Here is a 22,974-nt window from a genome sequence, read left to right on the forward strand (position 1 = left end):
TTTTTCTGGCTGAACCGCATTTTTATCTTTTCTATATTAAAAAAGTAAAATGTGAAATTTAAAAGAGCACCGACCAAAAACTACTGCGTAAAATCAATTGAACTTATTCACACACAAGCCTTGCTATATATATCAGCTGTCAAAACATATAATGACAATGCGACTTAAGTGTGAAGTTAGCTGTGAAAAAATACAATTAAAGCCTCTGTCGGGAAAAAACGAAACTACTTTTAGGGTGGTGCCTAACACTTTTGACCACGGCTGTATGTTCTCTACCATAATTTTTAGAATTCCAATTAAATTGTTAAGGGGGGATTCTATTGTAAAAATCAAATTTTCATGGATTTTGTTTTCATACTTGTATTAATTTAATTAGTAAAAAAAAGTTTAGGGTTACATAAACACAGGTCTTGAGTGTACAAAAAAATTTTTTAAATTTATTTTCATTTCAAAATGGCAGCTGTACAGCCGCTCCCCCGAAACGCCTTTTGAAATCTGCCCACACTGTCGCGCATTTAAAAAAAATCTGAAATGAAAAAAACCAAATTTTTTTATTATATATAATTATTTTTAGTTGTTAAGCCTATTACTTGCAAAAAAAAAATTTTTTTGTAAAATTTTTGAAGTTTTTTAAAAAATCGACATTTTTTTGTTGTCATTTTGTTATTAAAAAAGGGGTTATAAATAATAAATTTTTCCCACCATAGCTTTAAAAACTAGTAAATATTGTTAAAAATATACTATCAAAGTTTGAGCTTGATATGTTAATTTTTCACGGAGCTGTGATGTGGGCAATTTTGAAAACGTGGTTTCGAGAAAAACACGCTTAAACAATTTTTCATACTTACAGCTTAATCAGCTATTCCTGCCCCATATAACATTTCGTCTGCTCTTAATATTTCATTATCCTCTTCAAGAAGAGCCTCTGTACGAGCTTTTCGGGCTTCGTGGGTGGATTCAGAGCGATGTTTAACCTTTTTCTTCTCACGACGATTGTGGACGAAAATCGCATATTCATAGCTGCGCTCGCCAATTTCGATTTTTAATTCTTGCATAATCCACAATATTGCTCCCCTCTCTTAATGCTTTATTCTTTTATCCGAAATAATATCCAATGAGCATTTTAAAGGTCAAAAGAATCTATAGATATTCTGACATGGGTAACCAAGTAGAAGGTTGGAGTAGGGAACGTCTTATCTCTTGATCAAGCGCATATGACCGTAAACCGTTCGAGCGCTCAGTTTATACCTGCTTTGCTAAAACTTTTATAACTTGAAAACTATTCAAGATTTCTTTTTAAGATTTTCATGGAACATTCTGGAGTTGTTTCTGAGTATGTTTCAACAAAAAGTAAAAAATCGATTTTTTTTAAGTTTTACAGTAGAGGCCCCCCTTAAGTTCTTCTGATTTCTAACAGACTTGTTCGATTTTCAAGTAACAATACGAAATTGCGCTATTTTCTTCTTTTCAACTATTTTAATGAATGACTCTGTTTTGCATGGAATTCATCATTTCCCAGGAGTTTTGCCAAGCATACTTTTTAACCTGAAATATTATGTGTATCATTATGTGTATGTCTAATGTAAATTATCATGGATATGTCAATGTTTTGCCACGACCAAAGCCCATTACAAATTTTATTATTTATATTACGAGTATATCGCTTTGTAGTTTTATTTGTTACAGTAAGCATACAAAATTCGAATTAATTGCTATGGTTATAAATTATATATGTATGTATGTATGTATTTACCACACTGTTGCTAACTAAATGTTTTTATTACTTTTATTTCATTTTTCTTACTTTAATGAAAATCATTTCGACAAATATCACCATGGTCATTCCCTTGCTTAAATCACTCCGCACAATTCAAACCAAACCCAATTAACAAAAAACGTATTTTGTTCCATTTCGTCCTTTGTTCGAATTGTGTACGTCCAATACAACGCTCGACTATTAATTAATTAATATATTTCGAAAACGTTCATATATTCTATTACTATTTTTATTTAATTCCTTTTTGCTTTTTTTCTCTGTATAATGTAAAATATATACTCATTGTTTTACGTTTATATTTTAACGTTAATTGCTACTTTTGGAAAAACAAATATGTTTCTTAATTAATATCCCCATTTTGCTCCTGATAAATAACAAAATTTTTATGTCAATACAATCATCTCTTCCTTCCTCGCTTTAACACTCTCTCAAATATACCTATCTAACTAACTGTACCATTATCGAACCAATCTTAGCCGATTGAATCCCTTTCCGACGATTTCCTCTTCCCTATGACCACCTCCCGTCTATCGTATGCATCGAGTCCGGAATCTGATTTGGAATTAAGTCCGGGACCGTCGACGTCATTGTCCCTTGGTAATTTGCCGCAATTGGTCAAATCGAGCTCAGATCCGTCGATTGCCACTAATCAGGATAACTTGGATAGGGATAGAGATACTGTTGGTGATGGACTACCACCTCCATATACGGTAAGAGGCAAACACCTACACAATCATACATCCTTAACAATCATTTTCTTATTGTAAACTTATGAAGTATAAAATAATACCACTAATAATTGAAATATGGGCAAATACTTAAGTGTTGCTTACGCGAACTAGTCACTCATAGACTCATAAATATATTTTACAATACTCCTACATGCTCTTCAACAATTTTTTCCGCGTAAAAAATTCATTAACAAAATTCAATAACTTTAAATTAAATATTAATTACTCTTAAAAACATCAGCCTTAGGCTCTTTCCAATTATAGAATTATCGAAATTTTCTTCTCTTGTAATAAAAAATTCACTTTCTGGTATCAGATTCCCTATGACCACGCTGCGAATTTACCACCGAACCGCCGCCAAACCATGGATACCAATAAATATGGTGCCTATTCGACAGCATCCAACATAGTTGCTGCAGGTGTTGGAGTTTCTGACTCATCAATGCCCTCCACACGCCCACAATCATTTTATGGTATGCATGCACCTGATCTCCCGCCACGTATCGATCGTCAATCTAAGCCTGGACCAGGTGAGATGCCGCCGCCTCCTCGTTCCAATAGCTCGGGTGGGACATTGGGTCGATCGGCACAGGAGCGTCTATTTGGCAAACCGATAGTCAATGATGAAGTACAAGCTGAATATATCTCTCGAAGCACCAGCGACTCAATGGATCGTCATCATGCTTCATTGGAACGACAGGCACTTCTCAATGCAGCCATTTCCAATCCACCGGTTGGTGGTAATAAAGTAACACAACAAAATGGCAGTGCATACGACAGTGTGTCCAGTTACGATTCGTATAATACGTCACAGTTAACAGTACAAAATCTGGGCAGACTTGGCCCAAACGCACCCGATGATCTCAAGTCCGTTCCGAATGCGAGGTAAGCGCACACAACTTGCCACATTCTACCTGCTTTTTGTGCATAACTTTTTGTATTTTTTATATTTATTTTATTCATTTTTTATAATGCTAACGGTGAATGTGAATTTACGACACAATTACTTGTGCTCGGGATGTTAATTATATAGTAATAAGAAATGAAGCCACGGCTTTTATAATGTCACTTTGCAATTTCTTTCTTCCAATGAAAAGCCGACCACTACCACCCGTTGGTATGAGCTCCCAAGCGCCAGATTATGGGCGCACCACCCACGATCACCGCAGCTTTTCAGGTCCCAACGATCTTAATCGCCAAAGCAGTCCCGTCAGACCCTCTTACCATGAAAGCAATTCAGCGAGAAATATTGGTAATTCAACTTTGCGTTTGTAGAAAATTTCACATTTCAAATTGTCCTCAATATATGTATGTTTTTACAGATACTCGTAATGGACAATTACAACGGCCATCCAATTTGGGACTTGAAAGTAGTCCACGTAAGTCAGTTGTTGAAACGAAAACTGACTATGGAAAATACAGGTATGGAAATAATTATTGTTTAAGGAATGCCATTTGTATCTTGTGATATTATTTCTAACTAGCAGACCTCGGGGTCCAGCAAAACTTTATCATATCCATAACAAAAAAAAATGTTTGCCCCATTTTGGTTAGGTTAGGTTATTGTGGTAGTCGGTCTGGACAACCAACTCACTTAGACCTTCAGGTCCGTTGAGATACAACGATACGACACGAGAACCTCAATTATTTGCCTTCATTGAACCATTTTGTGGCTCTTATGGAGCGCAGAAGTGGTCCCATCCCAACGCCAGGCAGTTCCGTAAGAGAATTGAAAAAATATTTTCCTAGAAAACCTACTATGATTTTAGCTAAGGCTGGACAATTGCAAAGAAGCTGCTCAACTGTTTCTTCCTCTTCTTCATCTTTACAACTTCTACAATATTCATGGCGCGGTTATCGCTGTCTTCCTCTTTCTCTACTACCACCAGTTCGTACCGCGTCGAATACTTTCAGTGCCGGAGCGTAGGGGCAGTAAGGACAGACTAAAAACTGTTAATAGCTGTTTATCAATAAATAAAAATTTGTTAAAAAAAAACATTAAATTTATAATTAGTTTTTCTTCTGAGCCAGCGCATTCTCTAAACCTTGGGTTTTTGCCGAAACCAAAGAGTGAGAAGCATCTTTCGACATTCGTTAGAATCAACAAAACTTTTCATAATTTTCACACAGCTCCTAGGCAGCAACGAATAACCGCTTTCGGCTGTTTCTTCATATACACAGGTGAATCCAATACCTCTTACGCCTATTCCTTCCACGATTTCGAAGATGATGAGCTAAAAGCACAACGACATCGCCTTTGTCGCTGGATAAACTCTTCAAAAAACCACACAGATTTTACATTTAATAACCAAGATTTCAATGGAAGCATACTTTCAAGGCGAATCTATACGAGTACGAGTAGATTTTACAAATACAACAATTTAGTGGGCTATTGTCCAATTTCAATTGAAGAAAGAAGAGGAAAAGATTTGTATTTTTTCGCTCTTTGACAATCAGGCATCAAACAGCTGATACATACAATAACACTACCTTGTACAGATTCGCAACTACAAATGGGCATGACGAAACTGTACTCTGCTGTGGTTAGGCGCATTATATATAAAAGGCCTTAGACCAATAAAATCTTGACCTAACTTAATTTGCTTGTCCTTTATTGACACATTGCCGGAACTTAATTGCCTCACTTTATTTATTTTTTTTTTTGTTGTAAACTACGTACTAAATGTTAGTATTGTTTTCCATCAAAATCGCTTCTTTAAGTTTTGTAACCTTTGTTTTCGCCGCATTTCTTATCTTTTTCATATTCTATTTGCCCTGTTGTTAATGACATCACAATTTCAATCGTCGCCATCAGTCGCAACAACTCAGTAACACAAGCTGATTACAATAAACTGCCGAAGAATCCTCATATGGTTGTTCCACCACCAAACATTAATGGCAACAACAATAGCAGCGGTAACGGAGCATCGAATAGCAGTGGTAGTGGCCCATTTAAACCTGTTCCACCGCCCAAGCCGAAAAATTACCGGCCGCCAGTGCATGGAGGTAACAACGCCAGCGGTCAATGGGAAAGTGGGGTGAGTTTATATTGTCGTATGTACATATATATGTATGTATATGTTATATTTAAAAATATTTTCCTTTTCAGGACTCAAGTTCTCCACGCTCACCAAATGGATTTTTTTATCCGCCCATGACAGCCTCTCATCAACATTACGCGCAGCAGACGCCGGGATCACCGGGCCATGGTAACAATAAGAACGCACATTCAACATATGGTAGCAACAGTAATTACGTTCAACAGTCACAATATCCGCCTCCGCCTGTGAATGGATATGTTGGTAATCACCACTACAATGGCGGAAGTGGAACGGGCCCGTACATCGCGCCACATCGTGGGATACCAGCGCCTCTTGGTAAGTAAAAAAGCAAGTAGATTTTTTATGTCAATTAAGAATATTACTGTCCACGCAATCAAATTATCAAGGCGCATTCGATAATGGATAAGAAGTTGGAGCTAAAAGCGTATGACCATAGTGCGAATGGAGCAGTTTTTTCTAATTTTATTTTATGCTGATATGCTGATATTCGGATATGATTCGAAACAAACCAAAATCAACTGATTTACCACCCTTACTAGATTCGCCTTGCATATTATTCATTTCAAATCTATTTGAAAACTGCATACATTTTGAGAAATACAAGGTGGCATATATACCAAAATGTTCAGAATGATGAAAGGAGTCGATTTAGCCATATTCGTCCATCCATCCTGCTCGTGCGTATACCCGTTCGTGCGCGGTAACTCGAGTAAAAATTAATATATTGCAATGAAGCATGGTACACATACTATATTTCGTCCCCTTAGTATAACAATAGCCTATGTGCTCATAGGCTATTATTTTTTTATTGAATTTTTGGATTCTCCATCGTCGATTTTATATGTGGTCAAAATTTTGTCAAATTCTAGTTCCACAAAGTGGGTCAAAACGTCAGTCAAAAAATAATAAATATTTACAGACATAACGAGATTTGAGTGAGAGCTACTTTCGACAAAAAGTTTGAAATTCATTTTCTCAAAACATCAAAAAATGTATAGGCTATTTTAATACTAAGGGAACGATTTAAAGGGGAAGTATGTGTATCAAGGTAGTTTGGTATAAAAGATGGGCCAAATCGGACACTAACCATGCCACTTTAAGTAACCACCCAGCTTCCATATAGGGCGAAATGGTTGAAGTACCAGTCTGGCACTCCCCAAGTAGTACTAAAGCGCCGTTTTTATACCATTATGAGACCCCCAACAGACAAATATCAACAGCCAACCCGAGCTGTTGATGTAATGGAGAAGATTGAAGGCATTTAGGTAGGCGCACTGCCCCAGGTTGTCAAAGAAAGGAGCACCCCGTGACCTTAATCATCTAGCTGCCAATCGCGGACATTTACAGAGTACAGTCTACTTCTCTGAAAACTCCCCACAGCTTTTCCCATAGGGCTTAAATGGTAAATCTAGCTTTTCCGCGTGTGTGCCGATCGTCCAATAACCGGTAAACAGAGCTACGTGCTTGGAAATTGAATGGCGTTGAGTCCTCAGAGTTTTCTAAGTCCACCGTTTTTTATATTGGGGCTAAAGAGCTTTTAAAATAGCATATGAAGATATGGAGCTTCTTCTTCTCTGCGCTTTCCTAAGAAATAAGTTATGCAATTCCCCTTTTACAACGGTCAGGCGGATGGGTAGGAGGTCTCTGAGACCAATTTAGTACCCTTCCTGGCAAACTCATCAGCAATTTCATTTCCCTCTATGAAAATGATAAACCAAAAATACGAAATACAATGCTAGTAAAATTTGAAAAACTCTGCGGTGCCACACTCATTTTTTTTTTAATAAATGCGATCGATCATCTTGATAACTCTTAGCGCACATGTTGCTCTCCACAACTCATTTAGATTCGTCTTAAAATTTTTGAAATCGGATAAAAAAGACGCCCACTTAATACTAAATTTCCGTCACTGTCCTACGGCTGACAAGTGATTTACTACAGTCCCTTGTAATGGACGTAGCCCATTGCGGTGCCGCATGGGACGCTCTTATTCTTGTAGACGCACAGAGGTGATTTGCCGCTTTTTTGCACGGTAATGCTACGTCTCACCGATAGATACTTTTACCTTTTCTGACCTTTTAACCCTCGCCCTGAAAGACCTGGAAGCTGTTGCTGTTCCAAACGAGAATATAACGAATTGTTTCAAAGTTCTTTAATATTGCTCGAAAATAGGTTGTGTTGGTTAAATTATCAAAAAGAACTTTAGAACTCAACTTGTATTGCATTTTTATTTCACTATTTAATTTACGCAAACATTTAATCAATTGAATATATGTACATACATATACAAATATAAGTTGTATTATAATTTTTCTTCGAAAAGGTAACATCCCATCGCATACACCTGAACGAAACCCATTGGATTTGGCTGGTAGTCGAGAGCAACGCGGATCAGCATTTGAACTATACCGCAAACCTCAAATTGGTTCAACAGGGCACCATCACAACATGAGGTAAGTGCATCCAATTTATACGATCTTAATATAGTGGTACTTAATATAGGTACTTACAGGGCACATAAAACAGGTAGCAGCTGCACGATTGCAATTTGATTTTTTTTCTATTAATTTGGTCTCTAAATTGTAAATTTTTTTATGAAATTACTCTAAACCAAGGCGCATTCATTAAAGGTGGTGGCACTAGACCAACAAATATGTTCTGTACGTTTGATTGTCAAAGCAAAGTATTGGGAAACTAGAAAACAAATAATGAATTCGCCTAGTTCCATTCTGAGCTGACAGCCACATGGACACGGCGAAAGAAAAAAAAAAAACAAATCAACTGATTTACCAACACCACCTTTAATAGATGCGCCTTGTTCTAAACTGTCATTGGATAGATTTTATAGATTTTGGCATTCTACGTATCGAAAGCAAAAACAGAAAACATTGCTCTTGTTGTTTTTGCTCACTGCTGCGACCTGTTTGACGTGCCTTGGTACTTATCTACATAATTTTTGGGAAGTGAGAAGTTAAACTTTACTCCGATCCACTCTAATAATAAAAAACAAAAGCTTATTGGTATTATTCTTTTTTCTGCTTTCTAGAATTTATGTTAACGAAAAATGTTTTTATTTTTGTTTATGCACAAAACATAGTTTGCTAATTCATAAATTTTGCCATTTAATACCATACTTACATAATAAATACGACTTTTTCGAACATAATTTTTTAATCAATATCACCATCGGAGGAAAACCGAAGAAAAACCTGAAAAATCCTTTATTTTGCAAAACCCAAGAAAAAAATTAAGAAACGAAAATAAAACATTTTTCGGGGTAACATTCTTGAATAAGTAATAACCTTTCAACTTATTTCAATGGCATTGCGGAAAGTTATTATTAAATTATTTGAATTAACTGTTTCCTTTCGTACTAAATTAATTGATTAATTTTTAAATGGACTATGAAATCAGGTTGTGGGCTATCATGCTTTTAGTGAATAGTTGATAATGTTTTTCATAAACTTAAATATATATTAATAGATGGTACAAAACTAACCCATAAACAACATTCTCAAGCTCATAAATCTGTACGTCTTTAGTGCGTCTTTAGTACACGTACGTTGAACTACTTTTTGGTGCAAGTTATAAGCAAAAAATCCCCAATTGGTATTTGCAAAATAAAGAGTTCAAAAATTATTAAATTTTTTTTATGAAAATGTATGCTAACGTATTTGATGATGACAAATGTATGAAGACAATAAAAACAATCACCAATTCCAATCGATTTTGAACACTTGCTAAGATAAGGCTATTTCAGGAATGCAAAAAAAAAAAAGATGTGCGGTACCCTGTACAAAGAGCTAAATCGGCATTTTTCATCTGAGCTTTTTATTTTAAGACTGATTTTTATGAGAGATATAAAATTTGTATGAACTCTTTTCCACAGCCCGCGTAAATTTATCCGTTGATTTTGGGTCGTAAACGATCTGGTAAACTTACGTTGTAGGTAATACACAAGGATGATAGATTTACAAGGTTTGCTCTTTAACTATGGTGAAAAAGAAAATTGTGAAGGGAACTTCGGCTGCCACGTCACTTAGAAGATTCGGTGTGTATTCACACACTCATCCAATCGGTCGTTGTTCAAATAATGCGTTGATTTTTTTTTCGTATATTCCTAACACAATTTTATCGCTTGCCGAAATTTGCAAAATCATTCCACACATATTCGCACACTCGTCCAACCATTCGTTATCCAGACGGCAACGAAGTGTGATTGGTTAATTTTTTTCGTACATCACCAACACCAACTCAGTTTTTTTGGAAACCTACCCCAAGGCGAATTTATTACAGGTGACAGCAAACACATCGCACTTGTTACGTTAAAGCGTAACAACTCAAAATTTCCAAATTTTAGTGTTTTGCAAGAAAACAATGTACAGTGGTCATCTCTACCCACTATAAAAATCGTTCAGGTTTGTCTAATCTTTCATTAAAAAAACAGTGATGACTCTCTCTTTGTTTTCAGAATAACTTCTTTTGTCTCAACTAAAGAGTTACATTTTTAGTTGTCTCCAAGTGTTTGAACAAATTTGTGTCACATAAAGTGTAACATTTTGAATTGTGCCTGTTTACAACCAAACAGTTTGTTTAAAATATACCACTAAGTGTATAAAAAAATTTCAGGAAAAGAGTAACAACTCAAAAATTTGTTATTTTAGCGCAACTACTAAAAAAATAAGAATGAAGCAACCGATATATTGCTTTTAATGATATTTTCGTGCAGATACATATTTTTTTCCTTGTAATATAATATATTATTAATATTTACGGAAACAGTTTTTCGTCTCTACTGAAAATGTTCAGATTTTGAGTTGTTACGCTTTAACGTAACAAGTGCGACACATAAGTAAAACCCTACATGTATTTGTTGTTGCGTTTGGTCCAACCATCACGTCAAAATCAGCAAGCAAATGTAAAAATACGAATGTAAACATACCAATACATATAAACAAAGCATATCATTTTGACGTAAGCCATACCTACGGTGAAAAATTCAGTTGGGTGAATGCTGTCACCTTAATAAATCAACCTTGACTTACCCCAAGTGGCGTCAGCCCATCAACTGATTCTGTCAAATTCGCTCAGCACCGAATAACAACTCTAAAAATATGTTCATCATCTTGCCAAGTGTAAATTGTTGTTGTCAAACAGCTGGTAAACAATGTTTACGCCAATATTTCGAAAGAGCTCTCGTAAACATGTAAATATACGCAATTCTTAAACTTATACGCTTAGACGACTTAGACCTTATTATCTTTAACAATCATTAACCTATATGAAAACCATGAAATTCGAAGTTTATGTACATTTTTCTGAAAGTGGCACCGCATATTAGAGTATACAGTTAGGGTACTCGTGTTCATCAACTTGTTTGATTTCATTAATAAGTAGTGCGTAAAGTACCATAAATTCTTTCACAATTAAATAAAATCTTTTCTGGATTCTACCTGACTGTAGGGCCGCTTACCACGTGGAGAGCATCTGTAATATGAAAATAATTATTTATTAGGTATTATTGTTAGTGGGCATGAAACTCCAAAAAATAGCACACGATTTTCTCACAGCGAGCAGGGATGCGCAAGCCTCAGAGTGTATTTCTGCTATGAAAAAGCTCCTCAAAATAATCCATCAGCCTTTCGGAGGTGGCATAATAATGCAGGTTCGTGTGTTTGGTTGTTTCCATCGCTTTCGCCTACTCTTCCTCTTCACAAGCAAGTAATTTCCGTTTGTTTGTTTATTCATCGGCTCTTAAGACACGGCGAATTCGGAAGACATAACCATGTACTCTATAATCCTTGATTTTATTTCGAGAAGAAACTGATAGTTTCTGCTAAAAAAACAGCTCATCGCACAGAGCTGTTTACAACTTATGCAAATCACAAAGTATGATTTAGTGTTGAAAAAGGTAAATATACAGCATTTAGATGTGGAAGAAGTAGTAAATCCACATTCAATACTACGGAATGTGCTTGAAGAGCACATTTTGAATGTTCAATTTTTCTTATTTCAATTTTACTTTTCAATGTAAACAAACTGTCAGCCGACTGCTGACAGCTGCAAATGTTTACTGCTCTTCTATTCGTTTACTATTTTGAATATTTTTCTCTTTGGGAGAGATTAGATGATAATTCGCCAGAATTTCGGTTACTGAAAATTCCTTACTGTCAAACTAGCCGAACACACTCGCGAGCGAGAGCTGCTGGTTTTATATAGTAAAATAGCTACTGTCAAGGGGTTAGGGGTAGTCAGAGGCTTGAAAAAATGATGATTTCCAATAATTTTTTTTTTTGCTAGTCAATTGCTTTATTTAACAAAAATAAAAATTTAGCATCAAAACCTAACAAAAAATTAATAATTGTAAAAGTCATCGCTGTTTGTGGGAAGCCCGTTTCACCAGAAGTACCTTACGGTGATAATCACAAGCCTTTGAAGATTCATCTGAATCCAATCGGACAAGAGAAATTTGATTTATTAATAGATAATCTTGTGCCTGACCGAAGTTTTTTTTCAAAATTAACAATGTGACGGCTTCAGGAAATATTTTTCAGATTTTCAAGAAAAGAACCGACAATTAATTGTTTAAAAGAAATCGAAATTGTTGGAAAAAAAATCCTTCCTACTGTAACTTAAAAGTGATCACCAGTTCAAAAACCATAGTTTTGAGAAAAACGCATTTAAAGTCTTCAGCCGTCATAGCAGCTTCCAAAATATCGATTTTCTATAGCCTACGTAGCATTCCACCTTCTCGAGTGTTATCGTTAGCACGCTTATCTGCCACTTTCATACGTGCAGCATCCAGCTACTTGGTCTCGAACGCTCCGGAGCGTCCGAGCGCCCTTTGTTAACACGTTCCCTGTCCCAATACAAAAAATGCAACATTGACCGACAAGTCCAACAAGGTTGTTTGAATAATTTGTTTTTTTTTTGTAGTCTATCCTATGATAATAATAATAAATAAAAAAAACGGATGTAGGGTATTTCTACCTGAAACACATATGGTCCATGAGCGTAGAGGGACATTTTTGCTTCTGCACGTTCATGAAACACATGTGGTTCATATACCCCCTGACGCACATATGGCTCAGGAACGTATCAGTGCATATCAGGCGCACGTTTACTGAACCATATGTGGCTCAGCGGACAGGGAACGTGTTAAATGTTGAATAACTCGAAAAGTATTTGTCGGATTCGCTTCAAATTTTCACACAATATTACCTCTACCCCTAACCTCTTAAAACCAAAACAGCTGCTTGAAACATAAAATTCAATTTGCAGCTTGGTATTATTTCTTATTGGTGTTCCCATATATACATTTTATATTGACAACGAATGGCAAAACCAGGGTACTGATAATGCTTAAAATACGATTTTCCTCACAACAGTTGTTATTATTAATGCTCTACAATCTCCGATTTAGTCTATTGTGATGTGTGCCTATTTACTTTTTGTTCCATATCATCAATAGATTTAGAGTTGCACCACCTATGCGTACAAGTTTTCGTCTTGTGAGAGCTGAACATTCGCAGACATTGTGCTCTGGAATTTCGTAAGACGAAAGACGACAGACGATTGTTTCTACAAACTCTAGTTACCTGAAATGATAACGAATAATATTCCATATAGTATTCAATGAAAGTTCTAGCCCTCTATTCAGGTTTAGAAAGCCTCTATCCAGATTTCGGAGCCTATTTAAATGATAAACTGTTTAGCCTGCCTCCGTTCAAGACTCTACATACAGTATTGTATGAACTCCCTATCATCCCAGTCTTTGATTACCTTATGTGGGCTTTAGTGACCCCACTAAAGTGTTGTGGTCGAAGGAATTTTGAAGTAGTGCCCAATTTTTCTATACAGTCCGTCTGTTTGTTGCCATCATAACCTTCATGTCCTGATACCCAGTCGAACAAAAGGTGTTTCTAGCTCCCAGGGTATTGAGGACAGTGAGACATTCTCTGCCGCAAATGTCTATGCCATGGAGGTCCGCTTGAAAGATTGTTGGATAACCGCCCATTGGTATCGATTTTTGTAAGTTTGACCCAAAGTCATGCGCACCAGTTCTACAATCTACAAGCTTCGACGCATCTGCCCAACAGATTTCCGATTCAGATTTAATGTATGGGTTGCATGCCTACCGATCTAAATGAACTGTCTTGAAATTCCTACAGGCCTTTAGTGCAGAAGTTATTGCACCACGCATTTAGAGGTATTCCTATGAGTGCACTGAGCGCATCCGTAGAAGTCGACCCTGTTAATCTGACGACACATTTGATTTAACATTTAATTTTCCCGCGGGTGCCTTGTTTGACGAAAAAAGATCTCCGATTCGAGCATGGTTTGTATCAATTCAAAAAGTAAGGAAACAAATTTATTCATATGCAGCCTGTATCCGACTTGCTTCGGACTTGTTGTTCGGCAAAAGAGTGGATTGTCCCACGTTCGTTGGTTGTGTCAAGATATACGGCGCGAATGCGGCGCCCTCCATACAAATATAATCTACTCAACTATTTGTCAGATTCTTTGCCATAATAATCGTAGACGAAACGGACATATTCCATTATTCATATATTTTTCTGCTTGCAAATTCGCACAAATAAAAATTTGTCTGGCAAGAATTTCCATATTTCTCTCAATAATTAATGTAGCCCTGCGCTCTTAATTTCAGTTTCTTTGCAAATTTTTAACGTCCAGTCAATTTAATTTTAACAAATTTGTGATAATTCGTACGAGTCTGTAACAATTATTTGCCGTACGCGCAGTCTAAATAGGCAATTTGATAAGAACTAAATAAGGAACTTGCCCGGTGCGGAGCCTTACATATAATATAATAAACAATTCATAAGTGTATTCTCTAATATTGGAAAATAAAGTGGTTTTTTTCAAAATTTCTTTTTGTTTTTGCAAATCAAAATTTGAAGTACACTTCATGAACTACATTCTCTATTTTCGATTCACTTAATAACATCTTTAGCGAAATGGAGCCATTTGAAGAAAGATTTGACGACCGTTTTTCGATGGCGCCACTACCATCAGGCCATCCCTGTTCACGTCCAGCTTCACGTTATTCCAGCCAATTAGGTCACCCACCACCACCGCCACCACCAAATCATAATCCCGATTATTACAGTTACCAAATGTGCTCTGATTATTCTCAATTGCCGCGCCAGTACTATGAGGAAAACTCTATGCCTCCACCATTACTACCGCACAAGCCGAAGAAGAAATCTGTACTGAAAAGCCCATTAGTGGCAATTAAAAACGCCTTCATAAAAACAACGCGGCCGCTGAGGCGCATGAGTAGTATGGTTGAGCCAGAAAGGAAACCGAAATTATCGCTAAAGCGTCAACATTCTATGCTGGAGCGAGGTATGCAAAGACCCTATTACCCTGACGAATACCCCACCTATCCAGCGGGCTTCGAAGGTCGATATTATAACGCATCACGCGGAAACGGTGCACTTCCGCACGGTATGATTCAGCGAGAGGAGTATTATCTGTATCGAGATCAATACCACCAAGGCCTAATAGATAGCACCTACCAAAATTTAGAAGGTGAAGATATATATGGAAACATAGGGACTGTACCGCGAATGCATAGAGATAGACGAGAGGAATATAGCACTATCGGTCAGGAAAATTTATATGCAAACAGAGCTTTCATTGAACTGGAGCGAAGGCAAGCAGATGCAATGGCAGTTGTAAATCGAAATGGTCGCCGAATAATAAGACGGCATAGCACGACAGCAGCAGATCGCATGGATGGCAAAAGGATGATGTCCGATGTCACTAATGGGACGGCCTATGGCCAGGATGAAATATATCAGAGTAGAATGGATGCTTATATTTCAAATAATCAACGAAGAGCACCGAATTCAGAAGTTATGACACGAAGGCGCTTTTATGCCGCCACATCAAACGAATTCGTAGATCCGATTTACCAAACCCGCAAAGAAGTACAAGGCGAAATTCATCGAAATCACTTGTCTGAAAAAGAAATGCAAGAACGGATAAATAGAGGAAAACAAAATATGGAAAAGAGATGGAGTCCCCAGAGCAGTAGCCAATCAGATCGCGATGACAAGTCAGATCGTGAATCAAATTATCAAAGTAGGCGCGAAGTAAAAGAGAGCACGTTAATAACGCGCGCTCAGTTAAGAGAGCAGATTTACCAAACTCGTCGAGAAGCGTTCGACAGCATGGCTGAACCCATATATGTGTCGAAAAAGAAAGATATAGGTCGACCAGAGCCCATATACGAAACAAAAGAAGAAAGTATTTTGCAATCGCATGAAAATGAGACTGATGAGAAAAAAGAGGAAAAAACCGAATGTACCGTTGTTGAAATTAATTCAAATGATGAAACTTTAAGTCGTTCAGATCTACACAAGTCTTCAGATACTGTCATAGCAAACACGGTAATAGAAACGCAAAATATGCCCATAGGTAAAGCTCCACTTGTGCAATGCGAAGATGTAGATGATGATTTGGAAAATGCTGATGACGAAGTCGCAGTAACCCAACAACCTCCTAATAATGATATCAAACATAAAAATGTCGTATTACAAACTTTAAACAATGAAGCTTGTGAACACTCTGACGAAGTATCAGAAACATTATATGTAAAGGCTTCACCTCCGATTGTAGACGAGCCACCGCTTGCCTTGGAGTTACCAAAACCTACACAAAAATTAAACAGTCACTTGCCACGCGCCCCATTCCATATCTCAAACATTCTGAAACGTACGGGTCCTCCACCTGTAACCGCCGATAGTCATACATCGCTAGAAACACAATACACATCCCAAGGCAGCTTACCTGTGGGTGCACCTAAAGCAAGCAGTACCCCTTATACTAGTAATATGTCGTTGCAAATTGCCGGTCCAGTGCCTGTACCTACTCCGGCTGCTACCGGCATTTCGCACGTAGGCGCATTTCCAGCAACGCCTCGAGAGCCCACTACTACTCGTGGCATTTTCGATTCAAACGGAGGCACATTAGCGGATAATGTTTGGAATGTTTCACTGCAGATACCGGCGGGCGCCATACCAATGGGTGTCGAACAGGAAATATACTTCACAGTTAGTGATCCCCGCTTGGGCGAAGCCATTGGCGGACCGCCGCTGGATATGGAAAACGGTTTGTTTCATCTCATAAATATAATATAAAATAACTAAAGTCACTGTTTGTATGCGACACAACCTCTTTTAGTTAATGCTTTTTGATTTATTTTGCATATCACGCACTTACGTATTTATGCCTATTTTGCATGCACACTGACAATTTAGTTTTTTTTTTTTTTTGTTTTTTTGTATTTTATGTGTAAATAATACTAACTGTAGTAACATTACAATAAATATAAAAGCAAACAGCCGGCAACTGGCTGCAGCGCAAAAATGTATTCAATTGCTTCTAATTCTTATATGCTTCGGATGGGGTACCAATAACTATAGGTGTAAGTAATGGTAATCAGTTATGACGGGGACTCATACAAATCCCCTAACAAAATGTGTGTTAGCTCACATAAAATTTTAAATAAATTGTATAATAGAAATATTAGATTTTTTTAATTTCAAAGTAGATTTTCGTTCTCCGTGATGTCTTAAAGAGTACATTTTTATTATGTTAAGCATGCCTAAGAGCGCATACATACATAATATGTGTGTGTGTGTGTGTATGTATGTACCATCTGTATTAATACTTAATGTAGGAGTGGGAGTATCTGGGTGATCTATCGCATTGTAGTCTAATTAATAATCTTATGTTTAATATTGGTACATTGTATCCACATATTTTTATTATCTAAACTCTGTAGAGCTGCATATATTGCATTTCTCAACTCATTGTACTATATTTATATGAACCAAATGCGCAAGCCAAAATCTCTCAACTAATCTTGTATGTACATACATATTGCAATTGCAACACAACAACAACAACAATCTTTAGCTCAGTGTGCAGACTTATTATATATTATTTATGTTGTAAATTCAAAAAGGTTATATTGGAGAATTTGGATTTCTGGTTAGCAAACATACATAATTTAGTCGAGGAAACGTAAATTTCATTTAGCAACTCAGAATTTTGGAAGAAATAGGTATGACTTTCCCGCCCTACACGCACCTCCTTAGAAAACGTATGTGTAATTTTAATAACAGAAGGGTAACACTCCACAGCGGCACTGCTGAGACAATACAGCAAACGTTCACATAATATTTTTGGAAAGTGGGAAAGGCTAGATATAAAGAATGGACACGAAAAATATTGATGGGGCGAAAATCGTTATAACATCAAAATTATATAAGCTATAAAAATAATTTTTAATTTATTTTCTTCTTTATTAAGCGCACTATGTTAAACAGAAGCTTATTTCAATTCTCTTTGTTATAAACAAAATGACGCAATTTAGATTTGATTTCTCTCATTAGGCGATGGGCATTCGTTTTTGTTACGGTATCTGCCGCTCTTTGCGAATTCATTTTAACACGTTGGCTGCCACGTCGCACGTTTTCATGCGACACGTAAATGTTACTCTGAGGCCACGTCACACATTTTTGTACATTTTAATATGGAATTTTACATAGAATTTGGATTCTCTGGCCTATGGTGAACATTTTGGTGTATTTCCCATGGCCGTTGTATATTTTTAATAGTATTTTTTTGGATAATAAAAAAGTTGTAAATTAAAATTTGTCTTTTTATTAATTCTTTTAAAAATTAATTCATTTATGAACAAAACAAATATAAAAATATATATGGGGCATTCTTCGCCAACCGGACACCCCCATCTGCCCAGAACAGTTTTTATAAAAAAAATTTTTCCCTATGCCGAAATAAAAGCTTATGTCATGTACTTTAATTTGTCATGTGGCACTTTTTAAATATTCAAGATGGACCTACTTTTCTAAAGGGATTAATGCATCGATCGATAGTTCTGAAAAGAACTGTTTGACAGGTATTAGATATTAATTTATTCTTTCAGAACTTTTCTATAATTTGTTCAAATTATTTCTGTACCGTTTGACATGTGAAATACATCAAGAACTAGTGCTGTTAATGAAACAGTCGAACGTTGCACCAGAATCTCTCTCTCTACTTTTCTTAACAAACTACTTCATTTTTTTTGGTGTTTTCCAACATATTTGTCAATATTCGTCGTCCATCTTGAATATTTAAAAAGTGCCACATAACAAATTAAAGTACATGACATAAGCTTTTATTTCGGCATAGAGAAAAATTTTTTTTATAAAAACTGTTCTGGGCAGATGGGGGTGTCCGGTTGGCGAAGAATGCCCCATATGTATGTAAATTCAAATGGAAATCAGTAGAAAAACCATAAACTTAAAATTAAAAATTCAATTTTTTAATGGAGATCAATGCAAAAATTAATTTTTCTGATGGGAATATTTAGGAAAACATTCTACACGTAGTTGCAGTTTATTGGGCAGTATGTGGTGGTCCTTTTCAAGCTCTTTCTGGCTGTTACTCTACTCTGTTACAATACACAAGCACACCTTATTGTTTTTCCGTTGTCGTCCTTTCTTTTTTCTATAAAATGTTTTCCCTTTGTTATGGGTTCTGGAGACATGAAGTCCAAAAAAGCATTTGAAGTCTCCTGCCGGAACTTGGTTATTGAAATTTGTTTGTTTGTAGCCTTTTTATATATTATAAAGGCATTTACGACAGACATTCCTAGTAACATTTCAAAAGCCACTTTGCGGTACCACTTAACACTTCTTCTGAGAGTGGTGGCGTAGGCGATCATTTGATCGGATATATCAACACCTAATTTGGCTTTGTTATAATCAATAACAGTTAGAGGTTTTTCAACAGCTCGTTGCCTTCGCTTCCTGGTGGAAAACTAAGTAAAGTAAACCAAAAATATCAAATACAACTCAAAAACTACAAAAAATTACTGTCGCACATTTTCGTGCGACGTGGCCCCACAACATGTTTTATGATCTCCCAGGCCATGTCGCACGAAAATGTGCGACACAAAAAAGCATTATAACTGCAAAATTAGCGACCAAAATAAAGTCGCGAGTAGTCAAAACTTATTTTTAGGCACTAAGAAACAAAAAAGAACATAAATAAGTTGTTGGCCTCAGGTGACCAAAATTGTTAAATGACACTGCTACTGAACGATCAAAATTCTAAAAAGGCTTTGGCAGCCAACGTGCTAAACTGCTGTTCATTTTTTTTTTTTGTTTTTGTTCAATGGGTCGCAATTGTGGACATTTTGGTGACTTGTGGTCTTTCGAACAATATTTACCCCGTGATTTTCATATCAATTCATGCGATGCTATAAATGGCAGCAAACGTTTTTGCAAACACTTCATATAAATTTCTTGATTTATACCCTATGATCAAAAAGTACCGTGCTGAGCGCGAACACTGTTTTCTTCGATTGCCAAGGCGTAGTGCACCATGAGTACCTTCCATCGGGCCAGACAGTCAATAAAGAATATTATTTATCCGTTTTGAAGCGTTTGAGAGATGCTGTACGTCGCAAACGGCCGGAAATGTGGGCAAACAATTTCTGAGTTTGCATGATAATAACGCGCCATCGCACCGAGCTCAAATTGTGCTGGATTATTTAACCAAACACCAAATAAATACCATCGTGCAAGCACCGTATTCACCTGATATGGCCCCGTGTGACTTCTTTTTGTTTCCCAAGTTGAAGTTACCACTTCGTGGAAGGAGATTTCAGTCGATAGAGGAGATCAAAGAGAAAGCGACGAAGGAGCTGAATGCCATCCCTTCGTCGGCCTAACAGGGGTGCATGGAGGACTGGGTTAAACGTTGGCACATGTGTGTTGCTTCAGACGGGTCATATTTTAAGGGAGATAGAATAATTTGCCTGAAATTTAACTCTGTTTTGTTTTATTTATACATTCCCGGTACTTTCTGATCATAGGGGAGTCCTCGTGGTAATGAACGTTTTGTTTTTCAATTCACACTAGCAGATGGCTTGCCACACCACATATTTTTTAGGGAACTTGTCCAACATTTTTACTTAAACGCACCAGGAACTCCTCCTCTCTTCATTGTAGTGCAGAACTCAGCGTCCCGAATCTGCCTGAAGTCAGCTTTGGCGTATGTTTCATCGTCCATAACCACAATAATCCATATTTCTGGATGCCTTAACTGTATAATTTTCAGGCACGTGCTTTGGCATTCTTATTTTGTTTATCATTACGATTGGGTGCTACCAACCTTTCGATCTATAGATCTGTTTTGCACCATCTCGAAGTGAAAGGCAAGATTTTTCAGAAATAATGACACCATTCTTTGGCTTGTGACAGCGATATAAATCCTTTTTTTCTTCCTCTTTCAGACCTTCGTTCAGCCAACAAAGTTTGACTAAACTTTTTTAACACATACATAAGTTACCGTACTTTTTAGGCAATTTTAAGTTTTTGCTATGGCATTGTGCGACAAATTACCATTTTTCCCAAAATTTGGCAAACGAACAAATTTCTTGATTTTTGCGCACAATTTTTTCCGCAAGCTCACACTTAAGAGGAGGGTAAGGGATAAACGCTAAAAAAAAAACACTTTTTTCATGAATTTATTGTAGCGAAACGGTTCAAGTCAGTTTATTAAAAGTTGTTGCATATTATAAAGTAACATTTCAAGAATATTTGATAAAATTTTCATGAAAAAATATTGCAAAATGAGCGAATGAGAGCACATTTACGTAGACGTCTTTTCAAAAATACATTTTGCAGTAGTCAGCATATCTCAGCGTAGAATCATCTGAAATCAAAAAAATCGAATAATTTAGTTAAAGTATGAGTTAAACTTCCACCCAACGTTTATTTTGACGATTTATTTTCATTTTCAGCCATTTGGTAGTCGTTTGAAGTAAAAAGTGATTTTTGACGAAAAAATGCCGCCATTTTGTAGGTGTAAAACCACCTTAATATAAAAAAAAAATGGCGAAAAAAAACGTTGGGAGGAGGTTTTTTATATGTAAAATATGTGTGCAAAATTTCAAAAGGATCGGTTGAGTAGTTTTCAAATGCCAATGACTACGCACTTAAAAAAAAAAGGTTCGAGAAAACCGCAGGTATACGTTTGTAACGGACTACGCGCGCAACTGCTGCGTCTCGGCAGATGTTTGAGGCGGCTCGGCTTTATGCTCTATAACTTAAAAAGTTTTGCTCGGATTGACTTAAAATTTTAACACGATATTTTTGAAATGTTTTACTACAATAACATGCAAAAAAAAAAATCGATTTTTATCCCTTACACCTTTATATAATATATGTTTTAAGCAAAGGTAAAATCTTCGTCATAGTAGAAAAACTGGCACTATTTAGGGTTGCATTGAATCAAAGTTGCCTGAGAGAATCAACAAAATGTGGCATAGATTGTAAAAACATGAATTAAAAAAAAATTGTGGCAGATCTACGACATACTGATATGGTATAAGTTCGCACACTGGTGGCGAGCAGTTTTAAGGTTAGGTTGTAGATGTTGCTAGTCGCAATACTTGGTATTCCTAATGAAATATTGTTGAAATGCTTCACTTTTTATTGTTTATTATGAACTTCGTATTTGTTTGTTATGAGCTGAGTTAAATTTCATTTCACATCTTTTCGCAGGTGAAACAATGTTATCTCCTTTGGTAATGTGTGGTCCACAAGGACTAGAATTCTTAGTGCCGGTAACACTAAACATTCCACATTGTGCGGGCCGAACAGCATCTTTGGGATTGGCGTTGAAAGCTACAGACAGTGAAAAAAATCTACACACAGAATGGGACAATATTGATTTGCCGAGTAATGCCGCTGCTCATACGGTCTCAGTGAAAGTGGATCATTTCTAGAACATAAAATTTTATATTTAAATTAATAAATTTAAGTGCATATAAATATATCCATTGTATGTGGGTAAATATGTATGCATGCATATTTAGAGCTAAGTCTGTATGGTATTTAATACACCAATTATATAATTAGAAATTGGCCAAGTTTTGCTACCATATTGTTTTGTAAATATACATATTTTACGAACATCGTTCCGAAGGAATGTCGTTTTTTAACCGCAAAGGAATATTTTTTGATAAACCAATATATATATATATACCTATATAGTATATTTAAAAACAAACGCGTAGATATGTGTGCCTTTATTAGGTCATTATACTCACATACGTATTATATTACATAAATCGCAAATAAATATGCAAATCTAATATATATATGTATATCATATACATATATATATCACTTTTACGAAATATTTACATATATTAAAATACTAGACATATTTCTATACAATTTCAACTAAGTGTCATTATAATAAAAATTAACCTGAGTAATAAGAAACTAAAAACATAAACGAATAATGCCCGGTGTTAATTATTTCTTGCAAAATAACTTGCGTAGTCAAT

The 22,974-nt window shown here is 36.2% G+C and overlaps 1 protein-coding gene across 9 annotated transcripts in view; it reads left to right on the top strand.

Annotated features, from left to right (window-relative positions):
• Positions 1–22,974, top strand: part of LOC129252928 (tight junction protein ZO-2) — a 107,629-nt gene extending 84,655 nt beyond the window's left edge. For 3 of the 9 annotated variants that reach the window (XM_054891112.1, XM_054891110.1, XM_054891111.1), the window contains 9 exons: positions 2,254–2,487; positions 2,825–3,393; positions 3,606–3,760; positions 3,831–3,930; positions 5,324–5,546; positions 5,618–5,885; positions 7,894–8,023; positions 14,545–16,709; positions 22,184–22,972. In XM_054891112.1, coding sequence (XP_054747087.1) covers positions 2,254–2,487; positions 2,825–3,393; positions 3,606–3,760; positions 3,831–3,930; positions 5,324–5,546; positions 5,618–5,885; positions 7,894–8,023; positions 14,545–16,709; positions 22,184–22,407 — 4,068 coding nt within the window. In that variant the 3' untranslated portion in view covers positions 22,408–22,972. Of the gene's footprint in view, positions 1–2,253; positions 2,488–2,824; positions 3,394–3,605; positions 3,761–3,830; positions 3,931–5,323; positions 5,547–5,617; positions 5,886–7,893; positions 8,028–14,544; positions 16,710–22,183 lie in introns of those variants that run through there. The other 6 variants (XM_054891107.1, XM_054891109.1, XM_054891108.1 and 3 more) reach the window with 5 other exon arrangements.

The sequence above is a fragment of the Anastrepha obliqua genome, chromosome 1, assembly GCF_027943255.1.
Source record: "Anastrepha obliqua isolate idAnaObli1 chromosome 1, idAnaObli1_1.0, whole genome shotgun sequence".
Classification (NCBI taxonomy): Eukaryota; Metazoa; Arthropoda; class Insecta; order Diptera; family Tephritidae; genus Anastrepha; species Anastrepha obliqua.